At 46.9% G+C, this 16781-nt stretch overlaps 1 protein-coding gene and 1 long non-coding RNA gene across 2 annotated transcripts in view; one reads left to right on the top strand and one right to left on the bottom strand.

Moving 5' to 3' along the window:
• Positions 1–3450, top strand: part of YTHDF1 (YTH N6-methyladenosine RNA binding protein 1) — a 41979-nt gene extending 38529 nt beyond the window's left edge. The window contains exon 8 of the mRNA XM_039497661.1: positions 3394–3450. Coding sequence (XP_039353595.1) covers positions 3394–3450 — 57 coding nt within the window. The remainder of the gene's footprint in view (positions 1–3393) is intronic.
• An 856-nt stretch (positions 3451–4306) lies between these two features.
• On the bottom strand, positions 4307–10261 carry LOC120380413. The gene is made up of 3 exons (XR_005587761.1): positions 9752–10261; positions 5375–5969; positions 4307–5311 (listed from the first exon to the last, which is right to left on the bottom strand). It is a non-coding gene; the product is annotated as an uncharacterized LOC120380413 (long non-coding RNA).
• Between the last annotated feature and the right edge of the window lie 6520 nt (positions 10262–16781).

Genomic DNA, 16781 nt, shown 5'->3' with positions numbered 1-16781 from the left:
ATATCCCTGTCACAGCTTAGGCCTTGTCTTCGCTGCTAACAAAGGTGTGTTTTTATTCTGCGGTAACTAACGCATGTGAACAATCCTGAGGTAAAAACACACTGATGACATGTTTACCATGAGGTAAACTAAGTGAGGTCAGCATATCCCCTCACTCCTGGTTCACCTGGCCTAATTTACCCTATGGTAAACTTGTCATCACTGTGGTTTTACCTCAAGATTGTTCATATGCATTAGTTACCCCAACATAAAAACAAACTTTTGTTAGCAGGTACAAAGCCTTACTTAGCTTCCAAGAACTAACCGGGCACAGAGAATGAACTATCCACTGACTTGCGCTGGTCAAAACATTTTTAATTGAAAAGTAATTTTGACCAAAAATGGCATTTCATCAAAAATGAAACATTTCATGGAAAAATATAATTTTCAACAAAATTCTGATTTTTGGACAAAAAATGTGAAAGTTTTCATTGATTTTGTTTAACCAAAAGCAGTTTTTGGAGACCAAAAATTGAACGGGAGAAATGTCATTAGATGAGGGGGAGGGGTCATTTTTTAAAAAAAAAATTCATTTGAAATTTGGACAAAATTTTTTTAAAATGGAAATTTCTTGTGGAAAAATAATTGCCATTTTCCAGCCAGCTCTAGCTCTGGAGCCTTGAAATGGCCCCTCCAATTCAGGGTTGGGCCTATTGGCAGGCTGCGGTGGGAAGTGAGGGCTGCGCTGTTCTCATAAAGTACCTTCTCCGAAGACAGAAGGCTTCAGGCTCTCAGGTCAGAACATTTCATTATTTTTTTTTAAATAAAACAGGATTCAAATAGCTGCCATTCTGTGGACACACACCTATGCAACAACCAGTTTTCTAGAAGCAGAGTCTGTTCGTGCCACCTAGCTAAGGAGGCGCAACGGTGTGTTACATGCAGTTTTTATTTTTTTTAATTTGTACCAAAGAGCTACATTTTTCTTTCTCTTTTTGCTTTGGTCACTATTTAGTCCAGTATTTCTTTAAGCACTGAGACTCTCCGCTTTTACAGTGGGTTGAGCGTTGGCCTGCTAAACCCAGGGTTGTGAGTTCAGTCCTTGAGGGGGCCATTTAGGGAACTGGGGTAAAAATCTGTCTGGGGATTGGTCCTGCTCTGAGCAGGGGTTGGACCAGATGACCTCTTGAGGTCCCTTCCAAACCCTGATATTCTGTGGCTGGAACATTTATTATAGACCAGTGAAATCCCATTCGGAAAAACTCTCCAACTTGCCTGGGGGCAACGTGCCCTTTCTTCTTGTGCCATGGTACTTCGTTTGTCACTCCCTGTTCTAGTGTCACCCCAACTCAGAACCTGCAGAGAGCTGATGTCTACGATGAAAACAGCAGAAGGTGCTGAGTTGACGTTGGGTGAGAGACTGTGAGAGCAGCTGTGCCAAAAAGGATAGAAAGAACACGGAAATAAATGTCATAGCATAGCTAGGACAAATGCTTTTATGTAAGAAGGCATGGTACCTGGTACTTGTTTGCATACATACAAAATGCAGCTAATGGCTGATGTAAGTTGATGGTTAGAAAGAACTGTATTCAGATGTTACTGCCTGAAGCGAATGCCACGGTCTTTAACATTTAAACACAGTGATGAAAAAATATATATTTTTTATCTTCAAAGTCTTGGCAATTTTAGGTGCATATTCAGTTTTCTGGGAATGTCAGAGATATTTCAAAGGAACTTTCCCTTCTGGAGGTTTCTGCTCCAGTTGGTCTTTATGTGTTACCTATCTGAGTCTTGTGTGTATTAAAATAGAGATTGACAGATAAATTATGAGTGCATGGTCTGATAAATGTAGGTAGCCCTGTTTTTCAGCTCCAGAATCATTTGTGATCCCTTCAAATGTGTCTGTTGTTTGTAGGGGTTTGGCAAACAGATTTGAGAACAACTTTCATTCTGAGTGGTGTTCATGACCTATTCAACTTCCACTTTTTGCTGTTTGTTGGATGGGATGGCCAATGGGAGTTGGCAATCTGAGTCCCAAGATGCTGTTTCTTCTCCTTGATTGGAGGATCTAAACTTTTTAAACCTCAGGACAAAAAGTAACAAAAAATAAGTACTGAATAATGCACCAAACCACCATCTGGAATCTGAATAATTTATGAACACAGTCTCTCTTCTTCACCCCCCATTAATCAGCCAGAGCTAATATTCATTAAATATTAGAGTCAAGTTTTTTTTTCAAAATTGCTCACCACCCAACAGTTCCACTAAGGAAAATGGGTACTCCCCCCGTAGAGAACAATGGGAACTTCTGAGTGCTGTGATCTTTTGAAAATCCATTCCTAGATAAGCAATTTCTAATGGGAATGTCTTAGTAGACACTCCTTTTTGGAGCCATTCAGCAACTCATTCAGTTCTGCCCCTCTGTTGTCATTTGTCACAGAGTGATCTCACAACAGATCAGGGGTAGGCAACCTATGGCATGTGTGTTGAAGGCAGCACGCGACCTGATTTTCAGTGGCACTCACGCTGCCTGGGTCCTGGCCACCATTTTAATTTAATTTTAAATGAAGCTTCTTAAACATTTTAAAATCCTTATTTACTTTACATACAACAATAGTTTAGTTATATATTATAGACTTATAGAAAGAGACCTTCTAAAAACGTTAAAATGTATTACTGGCACGCGAAACCTTAAATTAGAGTGAATCAATGAAAACTCGGCACACCACTTCTGAAAAGTTGCCAACCCCTGCAATAGACTTAGCTCACAGGGCTGTTGTGATGTTCATTTAATGTTTGTACACAACAACGTTCTCCATAAATGCTAAACATTATCATAATAAAATCTATGCCAGCCAATCAGCTTTCTAGGTAGAGGGTTATTACTCGCTGAAAACAGTTAAAACCTGAAACTTCAGCCAGTCAAAAAACAATTTTACGATTAGCGGTTAGGGCGCTAGCCTGCGACTTGAGTTTATTTCCTTGCTCATGTCATGTCTGACCTTGGGCAACTGACTCAGGCCCAGATCCTCCAAGGTATTGTGAAGCCTAGCTCTCATTGAAATAACTCAAGTGCTGTGTTAAAATCTTGTGTGGTAAACAAGGGAAGTGTAACACTGGAAATCAGTGAACTAAAATTGGTGTGTGGGAAATTAGGCCTAATTGGTGGACAAAATAAGGGGATGGGTTATTCTACCCAACACTCCATTTTGGAGTCCTTGAAAAAAAGACTTTTTTGGGGGGGAAGAGAAGGGGAAGGGTGTGGCCGGGGGTGGGAGTGGGGGTGGGAGTCGGGGAGGAGGGGAGACTGCCTGCAGGCTGACAATGACTGACAGGTCTTTGAGTAGCTAGTATGAAATCAATAGAAGCCTGAATATCGTTGAGGATCTGGGCCTGAATCTCACTGTATTTCAGCTCCTGCTCTGTACAACGGGGATAGTACTACTTCCTGACCTCACAGGGGCGTGGTGAGGATAAACACATTCAAGTCTGTAGCGTGCTCAGATACTGTGGTACTGAGGGTCATCGAAGGGCCCTACATAGGACTTTATGAATAAAAACCTCTTTCCAAACATTGTATTTGAATAGCTGCACTGCTCTTCTTCCAATTGGCCACCGTAGGGGTCATTTCCTAAAGTGGATCAGCATGTGTAAGTCGACATGGCTCCACTGAAATCAGTTGGTGCAAACCAAGGTAGCGCCTTTGAAATCGATGGAACTCTGGACTCTGATGTACACCAGCCAAGGATCTGGATCCTAGTCTCTACAGCCAGTCTATAATGCTACAATGAGCCACCATACATTGTAGCTGCAGCAGCATGAATCAGATCAGATGATTACATCTACGTCAGTCATCTGGCCTAATAAAAATGAAATCATTGTGAGAGAACATTATCGCTGGATCAATGTCTGGTTTTTTGCCTCAGCAGGGGACCTGTGGCAACAGCCTATTCCATGTAATTCAAATTAAGAGAAAATGTCATTCTGCTCTTTGTGTATTAGAATAATTTTGTTAAGTATTGGTGCATTTAAAAAAAAAAGTTCAATTATCCTATCATTGCAGACATTACTGCCTGGTGGTTTCCCTTGACATCCATTACATCCATTATGTTTTTGACTATCAATTATCCAGTGGTAGATCCTAATGAAGGGGACTGTTCCTTAGGTAACTGACAGACTTTATTGCTGAGAGTATTTCAGTAAATTAGAAATCTGCAACACAAGCTGCCATTGCAAAGCTTTTGTTTTAACAGTGTGAGCAGTTTTACATATCTCGCTTTCCTCCTTTTCATTAGACATTTGAGAGCCAAGCTTGTTCTAGGGAAGAGGGCATTAAAGAGGGAGATTATAATGGACATGAGCAGAATGCAGGGAGCCCAAGGTAAAGCCAATTTGCAGCTGCAAAGAGGGAGACCTTTACCTCTGTGCAAAGAGCTTCTTGTCTCGTGGTTGCTCAGACACTGATTTGTTTTCTTCTACTACACAGTTAAGCTTGTGATCAAATATGTCCACACCTGGGTGCTTAAAAGTTAGTCAACTAGATCTATATTTAGGCCCCTAAATAAATGGTTTACAGAGCTGCTGAGCACCTGTCAGAAGGAGACAGGGGAGCTTAGGGCATTTGAAAATCAAGCAGCATGCACAGGGGCTTAAATATGGATTCAGGTGCCTAAGTTTAGTCACTGGGGTGTGAAAGTGCCTGTCTCTGTTTTTCCATTATACCAGTCTGCAAACAGATGGGAAGGGCATGTGGCTTGGGTTAAAATTCCCATTGTGCTATTGTGATTTCAAGAGATGTTTTCTTGACTATCATTTGGTGGCTCCATGGAGCTTGGCACACAGCAGTACCAGCTGTAAGACATACCACGTGGGCATGGCAACCTACAGAAGACTCAGATCCTCGAAGTTCTTTAGACACTTAACTCCCATTGCAATGGGGAGGAGTTAAAATAAGCGCCTACATATCTCTGAGGATCTGGGCCTTGGTCTCTTGTGCTGAGCTGCTCTCTGGGTACATATGTGTTTGTTTTATTTTTGTATGTCCAGCTCATAACCACAAAACAAAGGATCACATCACCAGGCTCAAGCAAAGTATCTTTGCATCTTGTTCAAGTAGCTCCTTTCTCTGCCTAAAGCTCAGGCTGCTCCCCAATCAAATGGAGAATGAGCGCCATCTTCTGGAAAGCACAAGGAGCTTCCGTCCCTCTAAAGATTTCTGCTGGTTCCTTCCTGAGGCCTGATTCTTCTCCACTCCCTTGCTGCTTCTGTAGTCATTTACACCTGTGTAAAGCACTGCGAGTCAATGGGGAATCAGGCTGATAAGGTGTTTGTTCTGTGATGAAGGAAGAATGGAGTGAAATGAAATCTCTAGCTTTCTTGCTGTATCAATAAATACCTTGTTAGTAGATCACAGGGAGGCAGTGTCTACTTGTCCTGCCAAACTCCAAAGGGTTTCCAAAGTAAAGTCAGACTGGAATAGAAGACAGGAAAATCATGGACACAAGTGCTGAGGAGGAAAGAATCCTGCATTATGTGCCATTCCCAGGCTTCATTCTGTGAACACTACAGATAAACAGCAAGAGAGGAGATTTACTCCACAGAGAGAGTGAAACTGGACTAGGGAAAGGAGGCAGCATTAGGTCACTTCTGACCGCATCCTCAACTCAGAGTGAAATCCAATTCAAGCCACCATCTCAAAACCAAATCCATGGCTCAGCATCTGAATAGGTCAAGCGTCCTGAGTCATTCACTGGCGGCTAAGTGACAGACACCACCTGGGAGCTTTAAACAATGTCTCCTCTGCATTTTCTTTCAAACCCCAGAAATACTGTCTCAGCACCCAAAGCACTGTCTGCAGCACAGCCCTCTTGTTAGGTCTGTTTCCAGTTTCTGGCACAGGCTATAAAATAAAACTCCAGGAGATGTAATAGATGCTGAGTAGTGCCCTCGTGTGGTCATCTGTGGCTCCTTCCAGGGACTGATCTCTTGCTCTGTTGCGGAGGAGACAAAGGGGAAGCGCGGGCAAAGCTTAGTATGCACTGAGTCCCCTCCATGTATGAGTCAGTTAGATTAGTGTCCCTTCTTTCCATTTTATTTTAAAACTGTATTGCCTCTCTTTACACAGCATGTGTCCACTGAGCAATTGGCACTGTAGGGACTAACTACAGGGTTCTGAGCAGCCTTGTGAAAATTATTCTTGCATTAAACATGTCATCCTAGTACTCACACAATAGCTACCAAAACAACACAAGCTCTACTTTCAAATACAGAGCAGTTCTTTAGTTACTGATGCTATATTCCCAAAAGTTACATAATGTCATAAAAATCTACTCCCCTCCCACCGTAAAACCTCTGCCAGCCCAGTTTAAACAAACTACAGACTCTACAGGGTGAATTCCCTTGAACATCGGTGATTTCCTGTGAAAGACTTTTTCCCTCTCTGTAGGGCAGGAGGAATGCTAATGTCCAGGCCTTTTGACTGGAATAGAGCTACCGGCTGAACTTCTTCCATCCCTGGTTTCTCCCAGACCTCTTGACCTTCTCCTTGGGGGAAGAGGAGGGAGAAGAGAAGGGGCTGTTACACCTTCCTTCTCTTCACACTTTTGACCACGTGCACAATGGGACGACTAAGCCAACATACTTTCCTTCATATCTTATGTTCTTAAATAATACAGACCAGGCATGCGAGAATATCTATTGGGAGGTTAAGACAAATGGCAGAAGGTGCAGGGACAGCGGTGTGGTAGAGGCTTGAAGTCCTCCTGGTAATGCACTTGAATCTTCATTCTGAGGTTTGTTTAAGATCAATGTGTTCTCTTTCTCAGTTTGGGCCTATTAGTATGACTAAATAGACTGAGACGTTCAAAGGGACGGTGAGTGAGGCAAGCAGAGTTTGGCCTTCAGTTTGTACCAATGCCGGGGTGCTCAGACTTTTCAAAATATGTTGACTGAACCTCAATTAAGAGGTGGTTTTGTGGACCACTCTGCCCCCTGCCCATTCCCCATGCAAGCTGCCATCTCCCATTCACAAACTTTTTTTGGTCAATAAAGGAATAATTGGCCTATAGGGGAAGTTTATTCATCACCCTCCTCAGTTAAAGGCATGTGTGTACATATGTAGGCTTCTGTCTCTAGACAGATGGACCATTTCCTAAGAGAGAAGAGAAGTTATTAAAATGGATTAATAACCCATCCTCTCCTATTTCAGAAAGTGGCTCAAAAAGGTCTTGGGAACAAATATCACTGATGATGACTTCATGGTTAAATGTCCTAAACTACACCTTGTCCTGTTTCTGGCTTGTTTTACATTATGTGGGCCTTATTCTCCACCCACGCGCATCAGGTTCACATGGATGTAACTCCATTGGTATCAGGGGAGTAACTCCTGATTTACATCAGCATAGGTGAGAAGACATTCAAGCCCTATGTATAGACCTTGTCTCTCCCTTCTCAGCTACTATTTTGGACTAGGGCATGGGCATGAAACATTTACTTGTGGTTGTGAAGGGCCCAGTAAATCATAGTAAAGAGATGGCCCAGTGTTTAGGGTGCTAGCCAGAAATGAGGGTTCAGTTTCCTGCTCTGCTATAGACTTCCTGTGAGAAGCTAGTCTGTCCAGGCCCCAGTTCCCCATCTTATAAACAGGAATAACAGCACTTTCCTACCTCACAGGGGATTTTGTGTGTAAATGGATTGAAGATTATAAGGTGCTCAGATCTTGTGGTAATGGGGGTCAATATGTACCCTGGATAAGTAAGGACCCTTGCTCTCTTCTAGGCACCAAGTAACTCCAAAGTTTGCTTGGGTTGTGCAATGCTTAGATGAGGTTTATTTGCTGCCAATATCTCTGTGTCCTCCAATCAGGAAGCAGGAGTCTCGGGCCATATGGGGAAAAATTGATACATGAACTACAAAGTCAGCTCACATTCCAGCTAGAGTAACAAGAGTGTGTCTGAAGAAGAGGGGGTTTCACCCACAAAAGCTTATGCCCAAATAAATCGGTTAGTCCTTAAGGTGCCACCGGACTCCTCATTGTTTTTGTGGATACAGACTAACGCAGCTACTCCTCTGACAAGAGTGTGTTTATTCTCCCCACACCCCCACCAATGCTGGTCCTCTGTTGTTGGCCTACACAAACTTTCCCTGGCCCCCTGGGGAGCTACCTGCTTCTCTGGAGAGGGCTGTCTTGGGCATTCAACCAAAACACTGTGCAGCGGTTTGAGAAGGGGACATCTCTGTGAACATTGCTTTGACAGGTCTCTCCTCTGTCAGGTTAGGGGGTGAGGTCTTTTTCTTCCCTCATTACAGACTGAGCCAAGGAATTATTCCCACTGGTGAGAAGGCACTGGAGTTGAATGTGGGTTCAATTCCCTGGTTTGCTGGACATCCTTAAACCCTCCCCATCTTTAAAAATGGTACGTCCCTTGTCTTTGCAGAGAGTGAACTGCTCTGTTTCTTATTATGCATCATCCATGCAGCAGCCAGTACAATGGGTCCTGATCTCAGCTGGAGTCTCTAGGTGCTACTTGGACAACAAATAAATAATATTAATACAGTAGTGGCTGATTGTGCCTCCTCCCCTCAAAATATGACGTTCTGGAGAAATAAAGCAAGGTTGGAAATGTTGGGGGAAAGGATTCTCTGTCACAAATTCTCTTTTTACACGTCATCTGCATGATCATCAGCATATGAGGGCAGTGCTGGGTTGTGTATTTTCTGTATGGAGCATGAAACCAGCTGAGTGCAAATGTAATAAGCAAAGACCCAGATTTCCAAATCTCTCTTTCTACGCATGAATTAGATGCGTATAGATAGAAACCTAGAAGTTCAATAGAAAAACTTTAGCACTCCAACAGCTTGAGTGTGACCTGTATATTCCAGTTGCAATTGGGAATCCCTTGAGTGAGCTGTAGCTCTATCTCTATCTCATTAACATTACCATTGGGGATGCATCAGAAACTTCCAGGCCTCTTCCCCTTCTCACACGCGTGTGAATGGCAATCCTTGGAGCTTTAGCTCCTGCTTTTATACACATAACCATCGTTTCTGTCCACTGCTGTCGTTTTTAACCCCCGGCCACGGTGTGGGTTCAGGTTTGGACACAAGAGGGAGCTATCGAGCCATGGCAGGAGCGGGGCAGCTTATGGAAAAGAGCTGGCAGCTGAGACAGAGTTCCCTAGCTGGTGCAGGAGGAGGCGAGAAGATGTTGGGAAGCCTCTGTCCACTTCGTGTGAGGAATCAGGCACTAAACCAGTGGGCCTCCTCTGTATTTACAGAAGGGCTTTGGGTAAAGCAGATCCACACCAGGGAGAGGGAATTGTGTAGATTCCTGTGTCCTCTTTCATGTGAGTGTTTGTGAAGACTTTTAACCTTCCCCCACCCCCAAGGACCTGCAAACAGGCTAATGTTTGGTTAGGGTGAAGGGGTAAATCAGAGAGGACTGGTTCTCTGTGCAGTAGCAGTGGGTCACTGGGAACAAAGAACTTGCTATGATGCACAAAAGAAATGGGCCTCTGGCTCTGGGACGGACTCAGGAGGGGAAAGAAGCAGCTATCACGCCCTTTGTGGGGCCCAATCCTGTGTTATTGAATCAAGTGCCAGGTTTGCTACTGGCTTCAGTCCAACCAAGCCCCAGCAGCAGGGAACTGGGTGTTTAGCTAGGGGCTAGATGTTCTCTGGCACTGGCTCGCCCTGTGCTCTTGGGTAAATCCTTTTGGCCCAGCTCTTAAGAAGTATTCAGTTACCTAACTCCCACCCTCAGGCACCTAAATACCTTTGAGGAGCTGAGCCTTTGCCTCCTTCTGGATGTACCCATCTGTAAAATGGAACCAAGGCTCGGGGGTGAATCAGGGTCAGCCTCCGCTGCTTCTTCCTCTCTGATCAAGATCTGCGTGGCACACTGCTTTAATTGACCTGCAGCGCCTAACCTGCTGGGGCAACTGACAAGCCAGGGGAGAGGAAAGGGCTTTAATGGTTGCTCCTTGGGCCATAGGGCCCCTCATCCTCAGCTGCTGTCAATCGTCTCCAGTGATGTCCAGGCTGGTGGGTTTTGAAGAATAGCTGCTGGGCTTGGGAGCCAGAGCGTCGGGGTGAAATGAGGTTACCCCAGCTGTAAAAGCAGAGCCCCCCCTCCCTCCAGCGCACAGCTGTGACAGCCGCGTCTGATTGACTCCCGGGGGCAAAGGGGATTCAGGTGAGAGGTTCTCGGCCAGTCCTCGCCACGTGGGAGGCTCTAATCAAGGGGAAACACGTGGCAGGGGAGAGCGGCCTCTGGCTCTGAACCACCTGGGGGTCCTTGAGTGTTGGGAAGATGCAGCTTCTGCCTCTTTGGCGTAACCCCTCTGCCCGGGAGTGGGACAGTCAGACAGCTGGGCCCCCCAGCAGGACTTACTAGCGGTGAGTGGGTCAAGGCTTCCGGACGGCGTTAGCCCTGCTCGGGGCGGGGGTGGGGAGGTCCGGCAGCTTTGGTTGGACCCTTCTCTGTCTGAGTGGGTTTGGATCGGGCAGTTTGTGAGCAGGAGCCATGGGCGCGTGAGTGGTGCGGGTATTAAGGTGGGTCTCTGGCGGGGGACTGCGCTCTCCCTCTGCTGCTCGAGTCCAGCGGGCACGGATAACACCCGGCTCTCCTGCCAGTGGCAAAGGCCAGCGAAGTAGGGGGTATTTGGGTTCTCCGTTGTCCACTGGAGTAGCTGCTAGGCCCTGGAAAAAACTCCAGACGCTTGTCCCAGAGCCTGGGGTGTCACCTGATGGCATGTCCAGGACCCGCTTTCCCTGCCCCGCTGTCGCCATCGGCTTTTAGAAAAGCCCAGGAGCGAATAGGCGAAGCGAGCTCCGGGCGAGCTGGGCACCCCCTGCGCGCGCTTGGGGGCGCTGTTGCTGCGGTGTGAAGGTGCTACCCTGTGTGTGTGTGTGTGTGTGTGTGTGTCACACGTGGCCTTTGCTGAACCGCAGCGAGGATGTGGTCAGAGCAGGGTTGGTGTGTTTCAAACCCGGCCTGGCTCTGGTGGTGGCGGGGATCCCTTGGCGTTCTGGGAACCTGCCTCGCGGAGAGGCCAGGAGCCCCCTGCGCTCTCCGGGCCAGCCCCGGGCAGGGAACCGGCCCCTCCAGCCCGCTGCCCAGGGTTGCGGGGAGCAGGGCGGGCCCGACGCCGCCTGACCGCTCTCCGCCCCCCAATCCCAGCCCGCTGGCTCCCCCCGCTCTGCTCTAGGGACGGAAACGGCCCCGTGGAGGGACCCGCAGCAGGGGCGGCCCAGCGGGTCTAGCCGGACCAGAGCGCTGGCTGCCCGAGCCTGGCCATAGACCAGCGAACCCGCCTTCCCTGACCCGGGCCTGTTCTGAGCTCGCACATGCGGGCCTTGCCCCGCGGAGACTCCATAGACTGGGGGGGGGGGCTGCCCGATACCAGGTGCGAGCGAGATCCAGGTCTGCCCAAACCCCCGTTCTGCAGCGCCTGAAGCGGGGGGGGGGGCAAGGCTCGGCTCCCCTCTCCGGGCCTGAGCTGTGGGGGGGGGAATCCACGGGCTCAGTTTGTCCTGGCGATCTCTGCCCCTCTCCCCAGACTCCCGCTTAGCCAGGCGCATCCTGGAGCACAGGGTGCGCGGAGCGCGGCTGAGACGCGTCTGGGGGCGCGGTGCTGGAGGACTCCCCAGTGCCCGAATACAGGGGGCCTAGGCTGGCTGGTAGGTCTTGGTGCTGCTGAGTGTAGACAGGTGGGCAATGGCTCCTCGGTCTTTCCCCAGCGTCAGCGAGTCCTGCTGGGGGACCAGCCCCAGAGACCAAACGCCAAGCCGCTGGGAGACCCCCGCGAGGCAGGGGGACTCCCCCGGAGGGAACGTGGCTTTACACAAAACAATGCGATGTACCCTGGGCCGGTGGGGGGGGGGGGGAGACCCCTAAGCCAGGCAAATAGCCCCCTGCCACTCCCCCGTTGTGGTCCTTTCCAGCGGGCGGGCCCAGCCCCAACCCTCCACGCGCTGGGTCCCAAGTTACACCTTTGGAGATGCCCCTGTCCCCCGTGTCTTCGTGTGTCTCTCTCTTCCTCCATGCACGTGCCTGAGGCCAGCTGCTGAAATCCCTGCCTGAGCAAGCTCCCGTAGGGTTGGGCGTTGGCCTAAGCAAGGCGGGATCCGGTCCGCTGTGTCTTGATGACCGGAGACCCTGCGGCACAAAGTTAATCTGAACATAGAAAACCAAGCGGTGCGGGCGCTGCCTTCAGCATCTCGCGCTTGGACCGCGGACAATACTTGCCGTACAGCAGAGGGAGCAGCAGGGGGCGCTATGCGAGGGCTCTTCTGCAGCCGCTGGAAATGCAATTTTTCTGCCAGGTTTTTAGACCAGCAATTTAATGTTAAAAGTAAGGGGGTATTAGGAGAATCTTTTTAAAATGTCTTTACACAGATTGGGGGTGGGGGGAATAGATAAACGAGAAACGTCAGCTTTCTTTACATTCTCACAATCCTATTGATATAAATTGCATAGATACCTATATCAACACCTTTGTATGCATGATTATATATGCACACCATATATAAACGTAATGTAACTTACATGCACATATCTATACATACAGAATTACTCGTGTGTATATATATATTTCTATTTTAGAATGGCCATGTTAGAGATCCATAAATACCTAGACACTTTCTGCATAACTAAACTGCATTCGTAACAATTTTGGGTTCTAAAATCCAAACTCCTTAAAATAACACCCCCAATCCTCTTACTATAACTATTACAGCAATAGCTGTATTCTAAACTTAACAAAAATAATACACAGAAGCACGAATTTTATTTAAAAAACCTAAGCAATGTGCATTTCAATACTGATGTAAATAACCGATTAAAGAAGCAACCAAAATAGTGGTGGTGGTTTCAAAATATTTAAACTCTGTAACATCTTTAAAGCGCAGCACTACTTTGAACCTGCTGCATAATGATAAAAAATTGACGTTAAACAACAACAAAAAAGGAAGCACAAAATTCTTTCGGCTGCCATTTGAAAAAAGGAGTTTATTAGTGTTATTGCAACGATTAATCCAGGAACCACGAGAGAAGCTGAACTCTTTATTCCAACACATTTTCCCCTTGTTCTTAGATTTGAAACATGATTCGCTTAACCACAGAAACTGGAATTAAAGTGCTTTGGCCAATTCGAAGTGGAGGGATGTGTGTGTTACATACAAGCGACGCTTTTGGGACATTAAGTCCAAGATGAGGGCTTTGCCTCCAAGCCAGAGACAAATCTTTCTCTTCTTATTAAGTGCAATCCTTGCTTCAAGCGACACTGAGCAATGGACAGCACCGCGTCCCTGAACCTTGGGCGGGTTTCTGGCTTACTCAGAGCTCTTGCAATTCCCCTTCTGTACCCCCTCGGACCTCCCCATTCATTGCAAACGTCTAAAGCGAGCGAGGCACAGTTACCACCTTGGGGATTGCAAGGACATCTTAAACCCCCCATCATAATAGCAACCCTACCGCATTGTCTGCCTGGCTCTCCCTGCATTGTCCTGCCCTTTCCCTTTGTGAGCCCGGAGCCCCTAAACCTCTGCATATTCAGAAGGGGCCTGCTTCGCCCCCCTGCCACTCTTAATGTAAAGAGACAGCTGCCCTGCAAGACGTTGGAGCCATTGTTGCGCCTGTTTGTCAAAAGGCCGAGGATGCTCCATAGATCGCTCCGTGGCTGCTGTTAAGTGTAATTAGAGGGTTTATGTCCCCAATTTCCATTAAAATGAAGCTGTGAGGCTCCTCTCTTGGCATTCACCGCGTGCCTTAATTGTATGGACATTAAATCAAGGTCCGCTGTGAACACGCAGAGAGGGGCTCGTCGGCAGCAGGGCAGGGAGAGAACAAGGCACCGGCGCGTCTTCCGCGGAGCGATGCTGTCCGTGCGGGCACCGCTCGTGTGCCCCCCTCTCTCGCCAACACGCGCCCGGGCCGGCCAAGGGCTCGGCTCCCCTGCGGAGCGGGAGAGAACAGGGGTTCTCTGAGCCCCCGAGAGGAGAACCACCCCCCCCACACACACACAGAGACATACACCCCCTCCCCAATACGGTATAAAATCCTTGTCGTATACAAAAACCGGACAATGTAAAAACAAACCCTAGGAAAGAACCCCCCCCCCCTCCCGTGTCCAATGCAAAATATCTCTGCGCTCTACCCGCTAGAATAAACCTCTTTACAACTGCAAAGCCCAGAGCTCAGAAGCCTATACCGTGAACCCATCTACAAACCTATACAACAACCCCGATCCTCTACACCGCCTGCACACGCAAAAAAAAACCCTATATAATACCTACACAAACCACTTGTAATGCAAACCTTCTGTACGGTGTCATGTATAGAACCGCCTAGACCGTATTAAAGGGATACGTTCTTAACATATAACAGCACCCCAGAAACTGTTAGCGGCCTCCCGATAGTCAGGCAGACCTGAATTAAGCCACAGATCCGTCATGTCAAGGGATGGGTCAATTTCTCTAGCGTTACAGGGCTAGCCAGTGCTGGGCACCTTTTTGTCCTCTCTTCTACTTTTTAATAATCATAAATAATCCTCGTGTTTCTTTTAAGCCGCTCACAATGCAAATGAGCTGATTTCTCTTCTTTAGAAGGGAAACCGAAATAGCTTAGAGGAGCCTTTGGCAATCCGCAGCGGCTAGGCACAAGAATAGCTCCACGGTTTGGGTTTTTTTCGGGGGGAGGGTGTTTTGCTTTTCTTTCTTAAATAAGGATCGAAAGAGAGTGACCATGATTAAAGCGGTTGACTTGCTGGCATCGGCGTTAAAGGCACTTTATTAATTTAGGACGATTTCTTTCTATAGATCTTGCCGCTGAACCCCCCACCCCAAAACCCCTAATAATAATGATAAAGCCCATTAAGGACGCTTGCAAAAGAGGAAGGGGGGGGGGAAATCCTGACGCTCTTCCAAGTTCGCAACCGAGCTGGGATGTTCTCCCACCATTGTCGCCTAAACCCCATAATTACGGCACCGGCAAGCCTAGCTCGGAGCAGATTTACCCATTCCAATGGAAGCAGCCCTCTGTGGCTGGGCGGCAGAAACTCCGCTTCCTTTCTCAGATCCAGTGCGGACGCCCTCCCGTGGCTTCAGCAGGCTTGTTTTGTGTATGCGGGCTAGAGATGAATAAGAAAAGCGCCTAGTCCCTCATTATCTTTTGAATTTTAGACCTTTTTTCTCTCTCTCTCTCTTCCTCCCCCTGGCACAATGAAGAAAGACCTCATCAGCGCGAAACCCAGGCTCCCGCTCGGCGTGGAAAAAGCCAGCTGAACTTGTACGGGTGCACCACGCATCTTTCCATTCTCCTGCTCTTCTCTTCGCCAAAGCTCTTTAAAGGGGTTATGAGGCGCCTCTCTCAATTTATCCCTTTTCTCTTGATCTTCCTAGCAGAGGGGTTTTTGGGTCTAGTCCTGCCTGTTTCAGCTGATCTCATCCAGGCTAAAGGATTAGCGCTTCTTCCCTCCGTCCAGGCTCTCAGCACATCTGCTGATTGGGTTCAGCACAAGAGGATTACATTGGGACCCAATGACGTCACCGCTAGGACATAAGTTCTCCTCCATTAACCAAATCCTCATCAGCAAGATGTCCTTGAAACTATAGGAGTAACATTGGAGAGACTCTTTCCCCACCTTCCTCTCAGGCTGGGGGCTCGGGCTTTCGGAAAATATTGTTTTAAGCTTTAAGCACTTGCAGCTGCATCTATAATGTCTGGCTGCACTACAGGGCTAGAGAATCTAGTCATTATAGGAACACGCAGACGTTATAAATTGGGATCTGCACCTAAACTGTTAATCAGAGAAGCTTTATATTTTCTGTTGCTTTTTTTTTTAAACAGAGGCAGGAGGGGGAGGACTGTATAGCCTTCAATTCTATTTCCTATCTCAAAAGACATCAACAATAATTTTCCTTAAAGCTGACATGGATGTAATTTAAAAAAAAAACAGATTTGAGAAAATTGTAGAGGAATTGTTCCCTTCCCCTTCCCAGGAAGAGAAAATGTGTTTAAAGCCACACCTTTAAAATAAAGGGGTTCCCTATTTACATGTGGTTTTGTTCCTTGTGAGCAAGCTTCTTAAAGTTACATAACCACAGAAGCTAAGAATTGCTGAGTTTGGAAGGAAAGGAGTTCCTTCTAGATCATTTCTCAATAATAAACCGAAAGAGTGTTCTCGTTTTTAAAAGCCCACCGAGAGGGACAATGTAGCAATGTCATCAAATAGTCTTGATATATTTCACGGAATACAATATGCTGGTGGTTCTTTAAACCATCCCCAGCAAACGGGGCTCTGCTTGTATTTATCGCTGGCGTTTCATTATATGGTTTTAACCGATTTATTTTATGGATTGTTTGGTTTTTTTAAGTCGCGAATGAATGCATGATACCTAGAGACCTCTTTCATCAGGCTGTGCTTGCCTACTCCCAGTGTCATGCCATTTAAGAGTCAGTGTCCTTTCGCTCAGGGGAGATTGTTTTTATTTGTATTAAATAATTCTCTATACAGATCAGAGATGAGTATTTTAGAAATGTTCTAACACGTCCCATTGTACTTTAGTCTTATCCTTAGAAAATATGGCGAACCACTTCTACACCCCCCCCCATGTAAGGATTTTTAGGTGGAAAACCCACAAATCTGCACTATCTTCCGCTATAATAACCTTCCGTAGCTAGCAAAACGCTGCATTCTATTATTAGAATGATTTAAGACTATGATTTGATTTGATTCTAGTAGGATTTATATGGACACAGATATTTTACATGCTTATGTGGGAGTTGGACTCTGATTATGACG

This window comes from Mauremys reevesii, linkage group 13 (assembly GCF_016161935.1).
Source record: "Mauremys reevesii isolate NIE-2019 linkage group 13, ASM1616193v1, whole genome shotgun sequence".
NCBI classification, from domain to species: domain Eukaryota; kingdom Metazoa; phylum Chordata; order Testudines; family Geoemydidae; genus Mauremys; species Mauremys reevesii.
The sequence above is the reverse complement of the archived record's forward strand: the minus strand, read 5'-3'. Positions and strand labels throughout refer to the sequence as shown.